This window comes from Arachis hypogaea, chromosome 11 (genome assembly GCF_003086295.3).
Source record: "Arachis hypogaea cultivar Tifrunner chromosome 11, arahy.Tifrunner.gnm2.J5K5, whole genome shotgun sequence".
Lineage (NCBI taxonomy): Eukaryota > Viridiplantae > Streptophyta > Magnoliopsida > Fabales > Fabaceae > Arachis > Arachis hypogaea.
In genome coordinates, this window is record NC_092046.1 from 136327737 (window position 1) to 136351384 (window position 23648).

The 23648-nt window shown below is 33.4% G+C and overlaps 1 protein-coding gene and 1 non-coding gene across 2 annotated transcripts; one reads left to right on the top strand and one right to left on the bottom strand.

Annotated features, from left to right (window-relative positions):
- Window positions 1-11864: 11864 nt before the first annotated feature.
- Window positions 11865-12886, bottom strand: LOC112722828 (uncharacterized). The gene is made up of 3 exons (XR_011867111.1): window positions 12703-12886; window positions 12341-12586; window positions 11865-12150 (listed from the first exon to the last, which is right to left on the bottom strand). It is a non-coding gene; the product is annotated as an uncharacterized protein (transcript).
- Window positions 12887-18003: 5117 nt separating this feature from the next.
- Window positions 18004-20578, top strand: LOC112722826 (pentatricopeptide repeat-containing protein At5g66520-like). Its single transcript, XM_025774000.3, has one exon. The coding sequence runs from the start codon at window positions 18272-18274 to the stop codon at window positions 20165-20167; it is 1896 nt and encodes a 631-aa protein (XP_025629785.1). The 5' UTR covers window positions 18004-18271; the 3' UTR covers window positions 20168-20578.
- Window positions 20579-23648: the final 3070 nt, after the last annotated feature.

Sequence of the window (23648 nt, forward strand, 5' to 3'; positions counted from 1 at the left end):
TTTTGTGGTTTTGCATGGTATTTCGGTCAAGAAGTAATTTACCGGATCTGACTTTCATTTAAGAATTTTTCGTTAGACATGAGTAACTACATTTTAAATAACTAGAATGAGACCCGTGCGATGCGCGGGACGGTAAATTAATGATAGTATATAATAAATATTAAAAATTGTTATGTTTTGTAGAAATAAATTAAATATGTGTAAATTAAAGTTAAATTTAGAAGGTATTTTATTTTAAATAATTTGTAGTACAAAAGATTTGGATGAGAGTTGTAAACATTTTTAAACATTTTTATTTGGTGGTTTGATTTTTGTATTTGTTTTAGTTGATGGACTTAGTCATCTTATGTGGCGCTCGTCCTCCTTTTTTTTTTGTTGGTTGTTAGAGTTTGTGCTTTCTTCTTTTTGTCGTAGGTTCTTGTGAAGATATGTTCTCTATGAATTGTTGAATTTGATACACTTTCTATTATGTTATTTGGTTCCATCTTTGTATGTATGTTCTTCTTCCGAAGATGTGTCTTGAATTTGTATGGTTTTCTTTCTCCTTAATCTCTTGATGGTGTGGTGCTTCAATGTCATTATTTTCTGAAATGTCATTAGATTTAAAGCAGTTGTGTCCAATAAGTTTTTTGCGTCGCCATCAAATAGTATAAAAGTTGTTGTAACACTTTGATCTAAAAGCTTTAATTGAATTCTGAATCTAAAATAAGTATTGGGCTAACAACTAATAATTTGATAGATGAGATTATGAAAAGTATATAGAGTTACCTTATTGTTGGATACTGTGGTGTTTGATTACATGTGCCACAAATATAATTGTTTCTTTTTTTATATATGCTTTCTTGTGACACTTTTTACATTTAACATATTTTCATCCTAATTTGTCATCAATTTCGTTTATAGTTGCTAAAATTGTGAAGATCTTTTCCTATTCCAATATTCAATTTATGTTATCATTGGGTATATGATATTTGAGGAAGTATGAATGTATGATGCATGTTGTGATTTTTTTTTTTGTCATACCTGATCATCAGATTCTCATTGCATGGCCATTAGATCTAATCGTTCTGCTCTGAAAGAATGATGCTCTATTGAGTAAGTTTGAGATATGCAGTTCGAAAATAAATTTTTTGTGCTAAATTTGATGTTATGTGAAGGAATAGTGATAAGAGACTTATATATGTAGTTTAAATGGTATAGAATTTAAATACTTATAATGTAAAATTTATTATGATTAATAATATTATTATGACATTTATAACATGGATGTTTATTACTTTTGGTGAGTTATTTATAAAAATTAATAAATTAATTGTTACGGTTATAAATTTATTGTATTGTTTATAACGGTAAGATATAATAAATATAGGAATATGAATTCAATGTATTTGGAGGTTACAAATTTATTGGATTCTATTTTTTAGTTTTTTATTTGTATATTTTATTTTTTTACTGATTTAAAAATAATAGTTGATTTGGCAAGAATTGAGTGGTTGATTCTAAAATTGTGCCAAATAATAATTATTCTAAAGTTGGCAATGCAATTAACGTAGTCAATGGCCTAAACTTATAGAGTTGCGGTCAACATAATTATTGTAATAATTATATATTTAGATTTGTATCCATGCATGATGCATCTTATATGTACAAATATACGCAACAAAGGCTAAAAGTTAAAACATTTTTAGTAAAAAGAAGAAAATAATTAATTAGTATTTTGAGGTAAACATGCATACATGATGCATCTTATATACTGACACAAGGAATGGTGATGAAGACACGTGAAAGTTCAGGAGCTTCAGTTAGAACTTCAATCAGCAAGTTGGTGAAGTTTGTTATGCAGCACGTTTCCCTTTCTCCTTCTGTTGCTTTTTGTTATGCTAAGCTGTAAATTCTGTTAGCCAGCTAACCACATTCTCCTGCACTTTCCTGTATATAAACCGACCCCTGTGTATCAGATTCATTAATCAAATATACAACAATCACAGTTTTCCCTTGCTCTTCTTCTCTCTGATTTTACTCACACTTGCAGTTGCTTCACAAGCTTATGATACCTTTCATGGTATCAGAGCTTGGCTCCTTCACAAACTATGGCTGTGCCATAGAATCCCTTCACTGATTCACACTCAGCTCCAACGGCGAGTGTACCTAGTTTCACAGCAAATCCGATATACATGAAGCTTGATAATAATAACTTTCTCCAATGAAAAGATCAGGTAGAAGCCACAATAGAAGTAAATGATTTACTCGATCATATCACAGGAGCAAACCTTCCACTGAAGTTTCTCGAAACTGGAGAAGCCAATCCAGAATTTCAAAGATGGAAGAAGCAAGATTCATTGCTGAAATCGTGGTTGCTGGCTTCAATGACAAAATCATACACAACTCGAATGGTTGGCTGTGTCTTCACCTATCAGATCTGGAATACGCTGGAGAGTCACTTTGCATCGCAGGTCAAAGCAAAAGTAATTCAGTTGAGAAACAAGCTAAGCAGCACAAAAATTGGTGCATCAGTGAGTGACTATGTGCTAACAATCAAGAGCACAATTGATGCACTAATCTCGGTAGGAGAAAAAGTAAGTGAAAGTGAGCATATAAATGCAATTCTTCACGGTCTCACTGAAGAGTATGCACCAGTCCTCACCTCAATTCTTACAAGATCTCAAGGAATCACAGTTGGAGAGCTAGAAGCAGTTCTTTTGGCACATGAAAGCATGCTAGAGAGGTTTAGAAAGCCTGAATTAGATCACCTGGTATAAGTGAACATGGCTCAATCAAGTTACTCAAGTCAGTATCCTGAAGAAAGCTATCAGGCAAATTTCATTCAAAGAGGTGGATCAAGAAGCAATTTTAGAGGTAGAGGCAGATCCCAAAGCTTCAGGGGAGGACGGCAGTCACACTCAGACAGGTCCAGAAATCAAAATTACTCAGATAGATACCAAGGCTATGAAAGATCACCACAAGGTCAAGAAAGGATTCATGAGCAAGCCAGGCCCCAATGTCAATTGTGTAACAAGCTTGGCCACACTGCAAGAACTTGCTGGTATAGGTATGAAGATGATGATGCGCAAATCAACTACTCTCAGCCTCAGCGCAGAGAAAGGTATGACAACAGGCAACAGAAGAATGAGCAACCAGAAGCAAACATGAGTAGTGTTCTAGCAAACATGAGCAGTGTTCTAGCAAACCCTGCAACAATTCAAGATGCAGTTTGGTATCCAGACTCTGGGGCTACTCACCATCTAACTGCTGATCCAGAGAATGTGGCAGAGAAACAAAGCTATGAGGGGCCAGATCAAGTTGTAGTTGGGAACGGTACAGGTTTGGCCATTCAATGTGTTGGAAAAGCATATTTCAAAACTAACTTGAGCTCAAAGAAACTAATAATGCAAAAATTGTTACTAGTACCAGATATTACAAAGAATCTACTCAGTGTTTATCAATTTTGTTGTGATAATGATGTATTCTTTGAATTTCACTCTTATGGTTGTTATGTCAAATCTCAGGATACTAAAGAAGTAATCCTGCAAGGGGATGTTGCAAGAGGCATGTACTGGCTTCTCAATTTTCGTCCTGAACACTCACCCTCTGCACTCACCAGCTCACTCAATACAGACACAAACCAGTACATGCTCTGGCATGCCAGACTTGGACATGCCTCAGCTGCTATTGTTTCCAAAGTCCTAAAGTTTTGTAATCTTTCTTTTTCACCTAATAAGTCTCATTGTAGCTCCTGTTGCATTGGAAAGTCCCATGTCTTACCTTTTCCTAATTCTGAATCTGTTTACAATAAGCCATTAGAACTAGTGTACTCTGACATTTGGGGTCCTGCTCCATTTCCTGATTCAAATGGCAATAACTACTTTGTCAATTTTATTGATGCTTACTCTAGATTTACCTGGATTTATCTTATTAGAAGTAGAGCTCAGTTAAAATCTATATTTTTACATTTCCAACACATGGCTGAATTGCAACTAAATGCTAAATTGAAAATATTTCAAAGTGACAATGCAGCAGAATACACCAGTCTCTCGAAGTTACTACAAGAACAAGGCATCATTCATCGATTTTCCTGTCCACATGTTCATCAACAAAACGGCACGGCTGAGAGAAAGCATAGACATGTCGTGGAAATGGGACTCACATTGCTTGCTGCATCATCAGTGCCCATCAAGTTTTGGGGGGATGCCTTCACAACAGCCGCACAAATCATAAATATCTTGCCTACACCAGTGTTGAATGGTGTGTCACCCACTGAGAGATTGCTCAACAAGAAACCACAATATGATAGCCTAAAAGTGTTTGGCTGTAAGTGCTTTCCACATCTCAGGCCCTATAACAAGAACAAGCTCCAGTTCAAGTCCTCAACTTGTGTGTTCCTTGGATACAGTACTAGACACAAAGGCTACAAGTGTCTCACAAACTCCGGCAAGACAGTCATTACCAGAAATGTAGTATTTGATGAAACCAACTTCCCTTTCAAGGACCCTCATTCAGAATTTAGCAAAGCAATACAGCAGCCTCAAGAACAATCACTCTATCCTAGCCTACCACCACTACAAGTCATACCCAAACCTCCTACAACACCTTCCAACAACACATCTCCACCCCGAAGTAGCCCTGCTAGTTAGCACCAACAAAACACCTCTCCTACTATTCCCTCCAACTTCAATGTTCCCTTTCCAATTTCTAGTCAAAATCCTTGCCAACCTACCACCACCTCTAGCCTTCACACAGCTCCATCTGACACACCTGTCCCTGTCCCTATATCAGACTTTGAAACTGTGCTTTCCTGGGATTCAACCTCAACCTCTCTTGAACCCTGTGATACAGTCACAAACTCTCACCCTATCATAACAAGAAGTAAAACTGGTTCACTAAAACCAAAGGTCTTTCATGCAAGTTTGGAGCCCAAGAGTGTACAACAGGCACTGAATGATCCAAAGTGGAAAGAAGCAATGGATGCAGAGTTTGAGGCTTTGCAAAGGAACAACACCTGGGAACTGGTATCACTACCAATTGGTAGGAAAGCCATAGGCAGCAAGTGGGTCTATAGAGTCAAATATAACGCAGATGGGAGCTTACAGAAATACAAAGCAAGACTTGTGGCTCAGGGATTCGCCCAGAGACCAGGCTGTGACTTCACTGAGACATATAGTCCGGTAGTCAAGCCGACATCCATTCGAATAATACTCTCCATTGCTTTGGCAAGAGGCTGGTCAATAAGGCAAGTGGATGTTAACAATGCATTCTTACATGGTGAACTCACAGAGGACGTTTATATGAGACAGCCACCAGGTTATGTCTCAAGCGATAGCAACTTGGTGTGCAAGCTCACTAAAGTACTCTATGTACCACAAACTCTCCTCAGCCCTTCAGAAATTTGGCTTCTCTCCAACCAAATCTGATGTCTCAGTGTTCGTCCAACAAACAAACTCCTCAATTACCTATGTGCTAATCTATGTTGATGACATCATTGTAATCGGGAGTTCGAATGAGGCAATCACAGCTGTTACTCAAAGGCTAAACTCAGCCTTTGCTCTCAAGGACATGGGAAAGCTCCATTATTTCCTGGGAATTCAGGTGATCAGGACTAGTGATGGAGGACTACTAATGACTCAAAGCAAGTATGTAAAAGATCTCCTTGCAAAAGCAGGCATGAGTGGCTGCAAGTCATGTTCAACACCACTCCCATCATCCTTGAAAATTCAAGCCACTGGAGGACCAGAATTTGAAAATCCTCACCTATATCGATCAGTGGTAGGAAGCCTACAGTACTTGACAATAACAAGGCCTGACCTTGCATTCAGTGTAAACAAGCTAGCCCAGTTCATGCAAACTCCACTGGAATCACACTGAAAATTGGTGAAAAGGATACTGCGTTATGTAAGTGGATCTGCAACTTTTGGTCTCAAACTTCACAAAGATCCCTCCATGAAGCTAACAGCCTACTGTGACTCAGACTGGGCTGGTGACCCCAGTGACAGAAAATCAATTAGAGGCTTCTGTGTGTATATGGGAAGAAACCTGGTCTCCTGGCAATCAAAGAAACAAGGAGTAGTAGCCAGATCAAGTACAGAGGCAGAGTACAGAGCTTTGGCTGATCTAGTAGCAGAGCTGGTTTGGATCAAAAGTCTACTAGGAGAGTTGAAATGGCCTGTTCATGAAGCCCCTATGGCCTATTGCGACAACCAGAGTGATGTCCTTCTAGCAGCGAATCCCATCTTGCACTCAAAGGCAAAGCACTTCGAAATCGATCTGCATTTTGTCAGGGATCATGTTACAAGCAAAACAGTGCAGGTGAGCCATGTTCCCAGCACAGTCCAAATCGCAGATACCCTCACAAAAGCCCTTCCCTCCTCAGCCTTCCTTGATCTCAGGAACAAACTCAACGTGCAGAATTTGCCAAATTCTGCACCTCTGAGTTTGAGGGGGCATGACACAAGGAATGGTGATGAAGACACGTGAAAGTTCAGGAGCTTCAGTTAGAACTTCAATCAGCAAGTTGGTGAAGTTTGTTATGCAACACGTTTCCCTTTCTCCTTCTGTTGCTTTCTGTTATGTTGAGTTGTAAATTCTGTTAGCCAGCTAACCACATTCCCCTGCACTTCCCTGTATATAAACCAACTCCTGTGTATCAGATTCATTAATCAAATATACAACAATCACAGTTTTTTCTTGCTCTTCTTCTCTCTGATTTTACTCACACTTGCAGTTGCTTCACAAGCTTATGATACCTTTATACTACAAATGTATCTAATATGAAAATGTATGTCTAATATCATATATTTTTTTGTTTTATTTTGATACTCTTTTAATAAATTTGTTTTTTTTTTTTAGTTTTCAAATATTCTTTTCAAAATTTATAATGGTAAAATAAAATAGAATTTGTTTTTAATAATAAGTAAAAACTACAATAATAGTTCTTTGTACCTAGTGTTACTTCTAAAAATTAAAATGATTATTTTTTTTTTTACCAAAGATTCAGAGACTCGAACTCGCGACCAATATGGGAGACTATGCTATTTGAGGTATAACTCATTGGCAAAAATTAAAATGATTATAATAAACATAATTATAATAATAAAATATAATTTTCATTTTTTAAACTTTTAATTTATAAATTCATTGTTGCGGTTATAAATTTATTGTATTGTTTATAACGGTAAGATATAATAAATATAGGAATATGAATTCAATGTATTTGGAGGTTACAAATTTATTGGATTCTATTTTTTAGTTTTTTATTTGTACATTTTATTTATTTTATTTATTTTTTTTTTTTTTGCTGATTTGAAAATAGTAGTTGATTTGACAAGAATTGAGTGGTTAATTCTAAAGTTGTGCCAAGTAAGCAATATTGTTGACATGACATTAGTAGAAGGAAAGAAATATTTCAAAAGTAATGTGGTGCATACTTATGTATCTACAAGAATAGATAGATAGATGAGTTCATGAAATTTTAGAGAATATTTTGTTAGTGAAAGTAAGCCCCACTAGGCTACTACTAGGCCTCCCTTTTAGCCCTACCCTACAAAATAAAGGAGCCCAAACTGAAGTCAGTTGTAAAATTAATCAGGACACACACAAAATGTTGGTGCACAGATAACAGTAGGCTTTTTCCTTTCACTCAGTCGTGAAAATCTATAAAATTTTAGATGACGAGGCTAGTAAGCTACATATAAATTTGATTTTTTTAAATAAATAAAATTTAATAATTCCATATATACACAAATCAGGGAAGCTACGTAACTACACAACATACACCAATGCTGTTTTTGTTGCATGGAACAAAGCTCATACCACGGTATGGAGGTGAGAAATCAGGCTCGTAATAAATCAAAGCAGGATTCTCTTTGAACTAGTTGTGGCAAATATTGGGATAATATTTTGCTGCAACAATGTGCATGTAAGCAGTAAGCATAGTAATATATTTGATCATTCAAAATTTTAAATCTTTAACAGAAGCTTGAAGTAAATCGCTACATATGAACTGTACTTCTCTAATCATTCTTTAAGACCCTTTTTAATAGGTAAAGAATATCTTAAAAGAAGTCATCAGAAGCAGTATATGGTATGTGTAACAAACCTCGTCTCAAAAGATAGAAAGAAGTGAGGAATCACTAACACAGGAAGTTAAATTAGCATGGCAATCACAGGTTGGGGCTCAGAAAAATAGTCAGCTAACAAGTCTAATAGATTCAAATATAAGATAAATAAAAATGTTACAAATATTTAAATAAATTTAAGTTTTTAAAATGAATAATTACATATTTTTAATAAGAGATAAAATAAATAAATATGAATGGATCCTACCTAAGACATATCAATTCAACAAAAAATAGATATTCATTGCAAATCATTACTTTTGAATAGAAAGGCTCACATAATTAAATATTTATTCTTGAAAAATATTTTTAAAAAAAAGGGAATGAATTTTGCAAGTCAGTGACTAGATAGTACATCTATAATTCACATGAGACCATATAAACATTATTATAAAAATAATTTTAGTTAGAAAATAATAATTTATATGAATAAGTGAATCAATAAGGGAGTTCTCATACAGAAATCAAATCAAAAGTCCACATTTGGGCGACTCCACCTCTATGGGTAGCCATTTCCTCTCGTATATCTGTACGGAATAACAGATCCAACGTGTGGTCTATACGTTGGGCTAGCAACGCCCCTGCTAGTTGAGATCTGAGTCAAATGCATCTAGGTTAACGTCATAACAACTGTTAACTATGGTTTTCTAATACGAGCCTCTCAAACCAATTCAAAACATATAATTTTTAAATATAACAAATTCTTCGGTCTTTCAAACATATAAGGTATCAAATCAAATCAAATAATACTTTCTCATCCAAATCTTTTTCAATCATATTTTCTCAATCTTAAGGCATTTCAAATATATTTCACAATTTTAAAATAAGTAAATACTAACAAATACTTCAATGCTTGAAAAAATACATATTCGAGTAAAATCAAATGTTTTAAAATAATTTAAAGCTTCATCAAACATGCATATAGAGCTTGTTTGGGTGAGCTTCTAAAAAAATATCTTTTTTCGAGTTATCTTTTTTTAAAAGATCTTATGAAAAAGTAAAAGTAATTTTATGTTTGGGTATCTCATGCAAAAAGATCTTTTTATCTATCAATTACATATAGTCTCATGTGCATATTAAAATGAGCTTAACGAGGATAAATATTTAGTTATAATAAATTGATTATTCAATCTAATTTAAAACCCTTTTATAACAATCTTTGTAAGTATAATTATAAGTTTAAAGTTCCATGTATCAAAATAATTATAGATGCAAAGCCAAATAATTATAAATGTAAAGCATGTTCATAACTTGATTCTGAAAGACCGAAAAAACCAAACTCGGAATGCGAAATTAAAGGGTGAGGATGGTTGGAATAGAATGGATCGAAAGAACACAGAACTTAGACCAAGGCAGTGGCAAAAACCTCGACTAATCCCGTAACAACATCATTGTGATGATCACAGCTATGACGGCTGAAATAGAACAGCACAGAAACAAGGTAGCATAAATGGAATAGTAGCAGAGCACGAGGCAAGTTAAAGGAAATGACTTAGACCAGAATAGAGGCACTTCGGCTGCATTTTTCCAGAAACCGCAACAGTGACGGCGACAGAAGCTCCAGTATGATGCTTAAATAGGAAGCAGAGGCAACTGTTAGCAGTGGCGCCAACAAAGAACGGCTCTGACGGTGGAGCGCAGCTCGACGGTGACCTCCTTCCCCAACAACGGCAGCAGCAGCGACAGCATGCACCACCGGTACCCTCTTCCCAGCGACGAGCTCTATCGCGTTCTCCTTTCCCTTTCGCGAAGTTCTTATCTCTCTCTCTCTCTTCAGTCTCCTCAGCGGCACAGTAGTTCGATGACGGAGGCTAGGGCTCTAACAATGACAGCGACAAAACTTCCCTCCTCTGTTCATCACGCCTCTCTCTTCCGTGCGTTCTCTTCTCTCTCCTCGGGCTCCCCTCAGACGGCGACGATCCTCCATGCGTAGCCACCACGAAATTTTGATAAAATTGGAGGGTTGGATAGTAATAAAAGGAATCAAATGTAAAATGTTTCAAAAAAATTTCGAAACGTTACAACAAAACTTTAATTTTGTTTTGTTTCCAAAGCACAATTAGATCGTTTTCTTTGGAGAAATATTTGTTCCCATACTTAGTTGTTATAGGTTGATGACAATATTCTCCCAGAATACAATGAAACCTATGAATTTTTAATTAGCAATAATAAGATATTTTCACCTCTCTTGAACAAGAAAATCTCTCAATAGTTAAAATACACCCTTAATTAGTATATTTTAAATAGTAGACAAAGTTATATTTATATACATTACACAGCAATTAAATTTGTCACATACATATGTGACTCTTCTATTGTCAATAGGTACAATATTTCAAACATACACAATTTTTAAAGAATTGTGTCCCTTTAGTCAAAAGTATAATGTTTTAAACATACATCATTCTTAAAAAATTGTTCCCCTTTAGTCAAATGATACTTCTAGAGAGTCAACTACAACCTAAGCCAACTCAAGCCGATTCTTTGTATTTTTAGTTTTGAGAATCAAAAAATTAAAATAGTGGAGAGTTATTTTTTCTTTTTTTATAAAAGTCCTCCTATTTTTTAACTAGTTGGCTATTCCCCTAGTCGCTTTTCTAGCGGAACCATTCTTCAACTTCATTAATACAACAATTTTTCCTCTTTCTCCCATGTTTCTCGAAGAGAAATTTTCTAATCCTAGAACTCTGTGTGTTTTAGGGGTATTCAAAATCCGTCCCGGTCCAAAATCTTACCTGGATCCGAGATGTATTTTATCGGATTTGGATTTTCATTATTTTTTACCCGGTGTTATTTTGGGTCGGGTTCGGATTTTGTTTTGGGTGGCCCGACCCGGCCCGAAATTGCTTTTTGCAATAAAAAATATTTTTTTTAATTAATTAATAATGTTATATTATACTTTTAAAATTTAATTAATATTTTTTTATATTATACGGTAATATTTTTGTTTTAAAATAATTTATTTTGATATAAATATAATATAACATTTGTTAAATTTATTTTTTAAAAGTAAAATTTTATTATTTTAATATATAAAATTTACAAATTTATATATACTAATATTTTATCGGGTCGATTCGATTTAACCTAATTTCTTTTCGGGTCGGATCATAATAAGCATGTTACCTTTTTAAAATTGGGTCTGAGTCTACTTAAATCCGACCTCACCTGACCCGTGAACACCCATAATATCTGTGATCAAGTTGATGTGCTTTACTTGAGAAGAGTACTTTGTTGGAAATCATAACTTTATGTGACAATGACCATAGTTACATGATTTCACCAATTAGGTTATATATTATATATTGCATATTAATTCGCACATACCAATTTACAATGAAAAAATTTAAGAAATCAACTATAATATAAGCTAACTAAATCAACCTCCATTCACAATTAATCTGCTTATCAGAACACCACTTATTATTCGGTTCTGTATTAAAAGTTAAAACATATTGTATTCCATCTAACTATGGCCTATGGGTATTCCGTATCAGACTTGTTCCATGCAACACAAGTGGACTCTACTTTGCAAATCCTTGCCACATTTTGCCATGTTTCATTTTTTCAAAAATAAATAAATAAATAAATGCTCACACTAACCTTATTAACTTATGCGAAATGAGCACCGTTTCGAAGATTTTATTTCGCATGATTTTTAAGCAAAATGATGGTTAATTGTGTAACGCAGCATCCTCATACGAAATAGTGCATGTTGCATGTGTAGATATACCAAACTTTCTCGAAATTCACGTATGTCTGGAATTATTGAATTTTATTTATTTATTTATTTGAATAAAAAAACTTATAATTTTTCACTGATATATATAATTACAAATAGCATTGATCTTCTTCCTTCACATACGGTTTGAAAGTATTTGTTGTTGTGCAACAGAGGGAGCAACATGAATTTGAGAGGCGCAGACAGAGACAAAAGCAGCACTGACTTGGTTACTCCTTCCAAAGCTTAACCTCAAAATAAGAGAATATGTTGTTTCAAGTTCCACTCATGGGATAAACTCAAATTTGCACGAGCCATGACCTGTCATTGAACCAAAACATCAGATATATTTTTCAATTGCAATATCACAAATTAGACTAAACAATATCAATTGATACTGTATGTCTTGTTATAAGTTATTAAATTCAAGGGATTTGTGTTGTGCTTGTGCCCCATTTGGTATACCACATCAAACTCATGGATATTATTCTTTAGAAATGTTGATAATTACTTGGGTCAAGGTCAGTAGTGATTGCAGCAGAATTGAAATAGCAAGAGCCTCCTTTGTTCTTGAACCTCTGATAGTAACTATTGAAGGAATAAGAGGCATGGTCCTTCAGAGTGTTTGGTAGATAACAGGGATAGTTCAATTGTATCTTGCTGCAATCTGCTCCATTTCCACAAGCCCACTCCATGGCCCTCTCAAGATCTTCATCTGGGGTCTGCTCATCAGCTATGCACCACTCCATATATTGTCCTAAGTATTTTCCAATAAACTCAGAATTAGATGAAAAATTACTAAGTACATTTACATGAGTCTTTGATAAATTATAAGTGTAAAACAAACAGAGATAATAATGCTGATTCCGTTACCAGATGCTTGAAAACATAGGTTCAAAAGGAGCAGAGCTATCAAAAGTTTGAGAATTGGACAAATCATATTTCTTGGGGGTGATATAATAATAACCTGGAACTATGATTCATACAATAACATAGCGAGAAATATTCTTATAAGTGAAGCTCTATATATAAAATTTCTCTTTGAATAGGATAAAGCTACAAGGACATAATAGACACTTTCTTTTCCCAAAGGTTGAGACACCATGATATGGTCCTACTTGCGTTGCTTTGGTGTTACAATAACTTTTTTTCTGTATCACCATGATATAAGTTCTTTCCTTTTCTTATACCCAACTGTTAGATATGGAAATCCCAAATATTTGTCTAATAACAACTTCCTTAGTTATCTATCAGTTACTTGTCTCACAAGAGTGCATAATTGCATATGCCAGAATTTGTAAATTAAGATGACCTCTCTAGCAGTTGGTCCATTGTATTGTACACATATATATATTCTTCTTTTGTAATGAGAAATCTAGATTACCAACTTCCCAAGCAAGCTATATATATGTAAGACTATAGATCAAAGCAGAAGTCAGAATCCCTACAGGAGCTTCAAATAAAGAAGTGATTCAACTTTTAATTGTGTATAAGAAATAAAGAACAAATAGTCCTTATCATACAAGATTAAGCTCTAAAGGCTTATCCTATTGGGGGCACAATATATAAAGTGAAAATTTCAAAAGCATAACAAACCATTTCAGATTTCTTTCCTTAGCCATTTAGTACCTATTTTTGAGAGCCATTGCTCTTTTTGGTTTTGAATTTTACTTTTTCACCTTTTTTCTTTTCTTTTCTTTTTCCCCCTAGTTCTTAAATCTAGGCGTAATGAGTGTAGATTGGATCAATTGACTGGACCCTCACTAAAAACAGTACCTCATCTCAGTATGCAAGAAGTAATAATGTTGTAAGAAAGAAATGAGGTACTGTTTGGAGTTTTTGTGTATTCTATCACACAAAAACATACAGAAAAAGACAATTTAGATTCATTGAGCTTTGAATTCATCTTCATTACTTGTTCTATTATTTTGGTAAACCGTTGTTGCATGGCAATCATTTACTCGTCCAAAGGGATCTATTCCTTCATGTATATATTATATTTATAATATATATTCATCTACTCATATGTCATTTTCTTGATACATATTTGATATTTCCCATACGGGCCATGCCCATGATCAAAGATTGCCACTTTGGTACTTTCCAACAATAACATCGCATTTAGGCCTAATTGCTTACACTGATTGAAGAACATATACACATACATTATTATTCCATCCCTAGTTCAAATTAACGAGCTCATGCTAATAGCCTAATACAACAAAGACGAAACCCGAGAAAATGAAACAGGGCAGTTTCATAGATATTCTGCAAGAGTCATCAAGATGTCTATAAATTAGAGTAGGCCACCTTCACTTCATATTTTAAAGTTTAACCCTAAAACCATTGAGTGGTTTCATCATGGTAGATTGGTAGCAATGTTATATAGTCATCATCACAGATTCGTTGTTATATATATAATAAAAACTACATTAATAGTTATACAATGCAAGTATAGTACAGTGTACACTAAAGACGGAGAGTAGTATCAACACCATCAGAATCAGCAGAGTTAGAATCCCAATCTTCACATGAACAAGCATGGAGGCAGTGTTTACTTGCACAATCTGTCATCATCAAGGGTACTCCTGCATTTGTCTTCTTCTTCTTGTCGTCCTGCGATGATGTTGGCCATAGAGAAAGAGAAACACGGGGTGGCGGCAGCGGCGGCGACGGAGAAGGCGATGATGGTGACCTGCAGGAAGGGATGGCAATAAGTTCAGGCTGGAAAAACAGCCTCGTACTTGGTTCATAATAACAAGTCGTGATGGTAGAGGGATGATTAATTGAATTGGAAGTGAAGTATTGCTTAGAAGGTTGATGATCAGAGTTGAGCATCATTTTCAGCAGCTCTCTTTCCTCTCTCATTTCTTTCACCCTCTGCAGTTCTCTAAACCTTTGTTGCAGCAGAGCTATTGAGGAGTGCATGATTATCATATCAGAAGTCTAAGGAGGCATGAAGTGAGTTACGTGTCTATATATAGTGTGATGGAAGCATGGTTTAATAAATTTGAGTCCCTCAATAAAATTGTAAAGGAAGGAGAATCGGCAAATAAGGTGCAAAGTCCAAAAAGCAGATGTTGATTTGTCAATCTAGGTAGCTAACGATTTTCATATAGTGCCTAATGGCTGTGGGGAAATGCCACAAACATATTATCTCTCCTGTTTTTGGGATACAAAGAGGCAAAAACATTGGTAAAGCAGAAAATTGCTGCCAGAATAGTCCAAAGAGAATGTTGCAATTAGTGCATGGAAGGTTGTGTTTGGAGGAATAATAAGTCCAGTGCTGTGCTGCTCTACCAACATGTACTAAAGTACTTTCCTTCAGCTTTGGGCTTGGTGTGTGTGAGACTCTTTTTGGATGGCTTATTTTGTTTGTTGGGAATACTTCACTTTCCTTTCCCTTTTAGATTTTTTATTTTTATTTTTATTCTTCCTAATCAATATGCCTCTTATAGCTTTTTCCTTTTGTTGGGAGAAGGGGAAGTTGATGAATTGGGGGCAGTGTAAGTGCATAAGGACAAGGGTTAGAAGGAGGAATAATCTTTGGCACCATCATCATGCTTTGAGATCAAACAATTATGTGTGACAAAGACAAACATACCAACATTCTTCTCTCTCTCTCTCTCTATGCAACTTCTTTGTCTCTAAGTGTTTGGATTTGCATGGCATGCAGATATGCAAGCAGCACTTAACCAATAATGCTTTAGTTGGATGCTTCTTTTATGAAGCAGAAGCCCCCCCACCCCTTCTTGTCCATTACTTTTCTCTATCTTTTTGAAGTTTGAAACACAGTTTGACTGATTGAGATAATTCATTAGTATTGATTGATAATATTGGACTCAAAAGATGTGGAAGGCGTGCATTAGATATATCCTATTATATTTAGTTTCATCCTTTGGCCATTGAATTAGATAATAATAAAAGCAGATTTTAATTTGCCGTAAGGACATGCCAATCTAAACCAAAAAATAACAAAATACAAGCATAAAAGTTGATGAAGCACTAGCACTACTACAGGTTAGTGCGCTACATTATTTTTTACAGATGGATTTGTCTACAAAAGTAGTTAGTGCTGTGACTTGTGCTGCATGCTGTGGTGTATGTCCAATAAAGAAAAAATTAAAGGCAGTTGGAGGGTGGAGATGAGTTTGAACTTTGAATGGACATACATGCATAGCAGCTTCAGAAAATAAGTTACTTCAAACTAAAATATGAATGATGATATTTCGTATCAACAAAATTCCAAATGAGTCATGACATTACTAAACAGTTAGATTGAAATGTACCTACTGAACTCTGAACTCAACCATGTGTACTTACTTACATGCACAGTCAAATAATGTGTTTGCAACAGTTTACTGCTCTGACTCCTGTGATCAGTTTACTATACTATTATTGTAAGATACATGCATGTTGTGTGGCTTTCTTTTTGAATCGACAAATCATCGCAGAAAAAGTGGTGTCATTTCTTTGCACTTTGTCTTTTTGGTTTAAACCGATAATGTTTGAAGACTAAAACTACCATTTAGGGAACTCGTTTTCCATGCACATGTAAAGATCACATAAAAATATGCTCCTATTGGTTGGTAGATGTGCTTATAAGATGGCTAAGAACAAATCTCTAACATTCTTACTCCTGAGAACTAGTTTGAATGCGTTCAAATTCCCTTTTATTTCTGCGTGCCAATACCATTATGGAACTTATTTCCCATGTATTATATATGTATATAAATATTAATTTAAATAGTCACTAAAAAAATATAAATTTAAATTAAAGCTCATACCGACGGATGTGTTGATTATGTAACTAAAATAGCTATTTAATTCTGAAAATTTTAAATAAATGAATCGATTATGAGGTTTGAAGTAAAATTTTGATTTAACAGTTAAAGTTTGTAGAATCTTAATTTTCCAAAAGAGATAGAAATTTAAATTTCTTCCTTTCTCTATCTAAAGATGGCAACACTATTCACCAGAATCCACTCGGTTCTTACTCCGCTGAATAAAGTTGGGTTTAGGTAATCCACTTCTACTCGTCTCGATTTATATATAAATATATAATTTTAATGTATAATATATATAACATAATTAATATTATATTATATTTAAATTTTTATTTTTAATTTATATTATGTATGTGATAATAGTTATATAAATTTTAAAATTTTATTTTATTTATTAAATTTTAATAATTATTAAGGGAGATTGAAGCACAGCGTGTACCCTTGAGAGAAAATTATAATTTAATTTTTTACTATGCACAGATAGGAGAGAATCAAATTCTATACGAATTATTATTATAAAATAAAACGGAATAGGGTACCACTACCCTTCCTGTTGCCACACTTTTCTCTATCTCACGGTTCTCACCTCAAAATACATTTATATACATTAATTAAAAGTCTCCCGAAAAACACATTAATTAATAGAAATACTAGGGGTTAATAAAATTTGTGATGTTTAACCATTAATTAATTATTATTAATATTTTTAATAGTATGAGATGATATTTAATGGTGTAGAATTAATTATTTTTTTTTTTATAGTTAAATGCTAACTAAATTTCAATAAAAGTGTTGATCTCTAAACTTTCTCTTAATTAATACTTAAAAATTAAAACTAATAATGATAAAATTAACTACATATTGTATTAATAGAGGTAATTTAACTATCATTATTAAAGAAAATATTTTAAAATACAACTAATATAAAAATCTCAACTAAACAAAAATTTTAAAATAAAAAATAATTACAACATTTAAATTCTCTTATATTTAAAATACATTAAAAATTTAAAAATATTTTGAAGTGTTTCTCAGTTTTAAAATTGAGTTTAGGACACATATAAGATACATGATCAATTTACTACTAATAAAAAATTTTGAGTCCCACTCCCTAAAAAATTTAAATATCCAAATCGGTCCTATCTACTTTGATATATGTACGTTTCAGTCCCTAGTTAGGGACCGAAAATGGTATTTACTCAAAGTAGACAGTGATTGGAAACGTACATATATCAAAGTAGATAGGGACCGATTTGGGTGTTTAAATTTTTTAGGAATTGAAAAGTCTATCGGACAAATGGTTAGAAACCAGAAATGATGTTTACTCTAAATATTTTTATTTAATAAATATAAAATAAATACATTAAAATTTTGAATTTTTAATAATTTTTTTACTTTGTAATTTTAACATGCCTACCCTTTTAAATTAACAGTAGATTCATAATCCACAAGAGATGTATACTTGTCCAATCAAAGTATACAGTCACAGAAACTGCGAACCCCATTAGATCCTCAATATGAAAATGGCTATCGGTTTCGGGTGTTGTTCCCAGTTCCCACCCAATTAATAAAAATGAAATTAGAATGCCCTAACTAAAGTGATTTGGTCATATGGTTGCTGTTTGAATGTGAATGTGAATGTGAATGCAATTAGAATGCGAAAGGGCATAGAGCAGAGAATTGCGTCCCTTCTTAAGGACACCAAAACCCAGAAGCAGTTGCTTCAAGTTCACGCCTTTTACATCAAAACATGTTCCTCTCATAATCGGTTCCTCCAAGCGAAGCTCTTAGGCACACTTGTTTCGCTTCCTACTCCCATTGATTTGCACTACGCTCGCGCTTTGTTCGATTCATTTCCCCTTCGCGACACCTTCATCTGGAACACCATGATCCGCACTTACCTCTATGCTCAAAACCCTCAACATTCTGTTACCCTTTACTTCCAAATGCTCCTTCATCATGATGATCATGTTTCCGTTGATAGCTTCAGCCTCTCCTTGGTTTTTCAGGCATGTGGGAGGTTGTTGGATTGGGAAAATGGCACAAAGATACATACCCATGTGCTCAAGCTTGGCTTTGCTCCTGATTTGTTTGTCCAAACTGCGCTAATTGAAATGTATGCAAAATGTGGTCATTTGGATTATGCTTGCAAGGTTTTGGATTCCATGGAAGAACCAGACTTGGTTTCCTATAATGTGCTGTTGGTTGAGTATGTTAGAATTGGGGAAATTAAGATGGCACACCAACTGTTCAACAGAATGCCTCAGAGGGACTTGGTTTCTTGGAACACAATGATCCATGGCTATGCCTCGCTAGGCGATGTTGGGACGGCACACAAGTTGTCTCATACTGATGTTGAACATATACAGCAATCTAATGAGGCATTGAAACTATTTCATGAAATGCAAGTAGCTAATGTGGTGCCTGATAGGGTCACCATGCTCAGTGTCTTATCTGCGTGTGCGAGCTTGGGTGCCCTTGGAATGGGGAAGATGGTTCATGAGTACATTGAAAGGAATGGAATTGGAATTGACATGAAGCTGGGAACTAGTCTTTTGGACATGTATGCCAAGTGTGGGGACATAGATAATGCACTGAGGATGTTTGAGCTCTTGGACCATAAGGATGTTTTTACATGGAGTGTCATGATAATGGGACTTGCAAATCATGGATTTGGGGAGCAGGCTCTAGCATGTTTTTCCAAGATGATAACTGAAGGAATCAAACCAAATGATGTTACTTTTATAGGTTTATTAAGTGCATGCAGCCATAGTGGATTGGTTGACAAGGGATGGGTATGCTTCAAATCAATGAGTTGTCTTTACGGATTTTCTCCAAAGATTGAGCACTATGGATGCATGGTCGATATTTTAGGCCGGGCAGGGCTCCTTGAAGAGGCTAGGGAACTTATCAGGACTATGCCATTTGCACCAGATGCCATAGTGTGGAGGGCCTTTCTTGGAGCTTGTAAAATTCATAAAAATGTTGACCTGGCGCAAGAAGCCACGTTAAATCTTCTTGAATTGGAGCCTCATATAGATGGAAATTATCTTCTCCTGTCAAACATATATTCCCAAGCAAAGAAATGGGACAGGGTTGTGATGCTGAGGAGGAGTATGAAATGTTCAACTATTCAGAGAGTCCCAGGAAGTAGCTCAGTTGAAGTTGATAATACAGTTTATGAATTTGTTTCTGGAGACAAATCTCATCCGAAATCCTTGGAGATATATGAAATGTTGGAAGAAGTACTTGATAGAATTCAATGTGCTGGATATGAGCCATTAACAACTTCAACCGTACAAGATGTTGATGAACAAGAGAAACAGAATGCATTAGCTACTCATAGTGAGAAGTTAGCAATTGCTTATGGACTACTCACCACTCCTCCTGGGAGTCCCATCCGGATTTTCAAGAACCTGCGAGTTTGTGAGGATTGCCATTTGAGTATTAAATTTATTTCCAAGGTGTACCAAAGGAAAATAGTTGTAAGAGATAGAAATCGTTTCCATCATTTTTATGGAGGTTCATGCTCTTGTAGGGACTATTGGTAGAAACACCGTACCGCTCTGCTATTCAAATTTCTAAAGCCAGCATAGTAAGAAAGTATTCATATTATAGAGTAGAGACATTGAAAAGTAATGAAATTAAGGGTGCGAGAAGTATATCTAACATACATAGCAATGTCCATATTTTTTAAATTTCTTCCCCAATTTTTTCCTACTTTTCTTTCAACAACTTGAATCGAGTTTGAAGTTAGTTGAAGCTTGAAAGTTGAAAGAATTCTGTAGTTGAGACATAAAGCTATTGGAAGTGAGGAAATCTACTGCTAGTAACAACAATTTAGATTTAGATGAATGGATTTGTATGTCATAATCTTGTATTTTATATTTTTTCTGTTGCCTATGGATAGTTGCTTGAACCACAAGGTTAACGCTGAGATCATGTTATTGTTCTTTTCCCCGGCCCTATGCTCTGACAAATGCAGCATTAAACAATGCCGATGGTAGTTGAGATTTGAGAATCTGGGTGAGACAAACCTCATTATTATTTTTGAGGGATAAGGGGCCACCTCCTCCGAAAACAAAATTATTAGTCTCATTTATTAATAAGTTGGGAAGAATAAGATCACTACAAATCTCTCTGATGTGTTGAGTGTTCATTGCATTAGGCATTAGCATAGCAACACTGCCTTCTTTTAATTGCCAAACACTCTTTGGTCCCACTTTCGTGACGTTGCCCTATATATAATGTTTCATTTTTATTTTAGTCAACGAGTCACTCATCTATTTTCTATTTTTATTATATAAAAATTAACACCAACTTCTTATACAATAAATTTAAGTGATATATTTCTCTTCTAATAATATCACATCAACAATTATAATAATTTAGCAAAATAAGTTTAAATTTGACGTATTTTTTTATTAGGTATATTTAAATATATCATGATTATAAAATTAATATATTATATTTTTGGTGTTTTTTATTTTTATTAATATTTTTTAATTTTTTTAACTATTTGTAAGGCAAATAACATCATATAAAAAGACAAAATATGCCAACTAAAACAAATAGAAACAACAATAAAAATATAATTTTGTACAATTCTAATATTTTTTTTGTGATTAGTATAATTCTAATATAAAAGGCTTATGTCTTTTTTCAAAATTAAATAAATTCAAATTTTTAAACTAATAAAACTATATTTTAATTTATATTAAATAGAAGCGACAAATGAAGATGTAGTTTTATTACAACTCTAATATAAAAGGTCTATATCTTTTTTAAAAAATAAATAAATTCAAATTTTTAAACTAATAAATTATATTTTAATTTATATTACTTTTATATAGTTGAATAATTATATAGAATTATATATAAATTATTAAATAAATATTCTGTAAAATAGTTTTAATATAAATAATTTAAATTTAACATTAATTTATATATTATTTATTATCTAATCAATCTCTAAATAATATAACACTTATTAAAATATACTGTATAATATAATTAATTTATCTCTTTGTGCATCATCGGGATCTCACTGTAATGTATGAATAATATTAATCCTCACGCCATATAATTAGGATTTTTTTTCTAAACTAAAATAAAAAATCTTTAATTTCAAAAAAATTACTCTAACTTTAATTTTCAGAATCTAATTTTTTTTGTTTAGAAGAACTTCATATAATGAGTGAAGTTCATCTAACTCTTCGATGAACTTTATCATACTCATTCAATTAAATACAGGTTATAAATAAAAAGATGATACCTTTTGTAAATAAAAATGTCATTTACTTTCATTGAATGCCTATAATATTTTTTTTACTTTTTATGTGTGTAATTGATCATTGGAATATACTATAAAATTTTTTAAACCGTATTTTTAACCATTTTTTTCATTTTTATTATGTTTATCCTTAAAATAAGTATGTTCATAATAAAAAAAATTAGTTAAGAGTACGATTTAAAAAATTTTATAGTATATGCTAATGGTCAATAACACATGTAGAAAATGAGAAAAAAAAAAGAATAGGGTGAACATAATTAAAAAAATAAAACATTGTTAAGAGCATAGTTTAAAATTTTTTATAATATATGTCAATGGTCAATAACACGCATAAAAAATAAAAAAAAAAGATTATTATAGATATTCGATGAAAGTAGATGACATTTTTATTTACAAAATGTATTATTTTTTATTTATAATATATATTTAATTAGACGAGTATGATAAAATTTGCTGAAAAATTAGATGAACTTTACTCATTATATGAAGTTCGCAAAAAATTAGACGAATTCCTTATAAACAATAAAAAATCTTAGAAATAATATATTTTTTTCCTAAAATTAAAGATTTTTTATTTTAGTTTAGAAAAAAAAACCCATATAGCCAAAAAAAATGCTACTTGTATAACAAAATTTAACTTTTAGTCAGCCTTTAATATTATTTAATTATTTTTTAATTAAAACATATTCCTATTTAGTATTTTTTAGATACACATTGGTAATTAAGATTAATTTAAATTTCAAAATTTAAAATTTTTCTAACTTCCTACCTACTTCATAGTTAGTTATTGTTTTCTTCCTTTACGCTCATTCGCTGTAATACGATTTTCTTCTATCTCGTTCTCTTGTACAAGACCGCTTCTTTTATGTTCCTTATGTTATATTACTTAGTAGTTGTAAAGGCTAGGTTTATTGGTTCAAATGAATGAGTTTTAGATGTGTGCAGAAACCAATTTAAAAGATGAGATATTATTTTGGATGTGTTGCAATTGCAAGTCAATCTAGTTAACGTTTGGACAAAATTTTATCTGCTATAATCAAGTGTAATTTATGCACAATGAATGAACAATTAACAAGTTGGACACACTGTACAAACAAGCTAAAACACTTGGTAGTCATAATAATAACTCCACCTTAAGAACTTGAAGTTTTATGCTTTAAATTTATTCCTATTACACATCCCAAAATTTATAATATTACACGTACAAAATTATACGTTTACACAACCCAAATCACAAGCTTGGACACCAAATAACTAATAGTCAACAAAAATTACCAATAAAAACAAATTAATCCTCAACACAAGTATGAGAATAAAAACAACCAGGAAACAATAAAACAACATAAACACTTCCAAAATATAGAAATTACATATACAAAAATAATTTAACATTGCAATATATATGAGCCATTTTAATCGATTTTTAATTACAAAAAAAAATTATACAGAATAATAAAAAAAGCAATGGTGTCAGAGAATATGCAAAGAAAAACTCTATGAACATAGATCCATCCAAATCTTAAGTATGTTTTCGGCGCGGACGAACGACGAGGAGGAGGAAGACAGCGACGAAGATAAGCGTCGAGGAAGAGGAAGGCGTTGTAGATGAGTGCCGAAGAGGAGGAAGGCGGTGTCGAGGATGAATGCTGAGGAAGAAGCTGGCGCGGATGAACGGGGGCGGAGGATGATGAACCATCGACGGCTACGGTATTAGTTAATAATTAGATGGTTTAAGATTT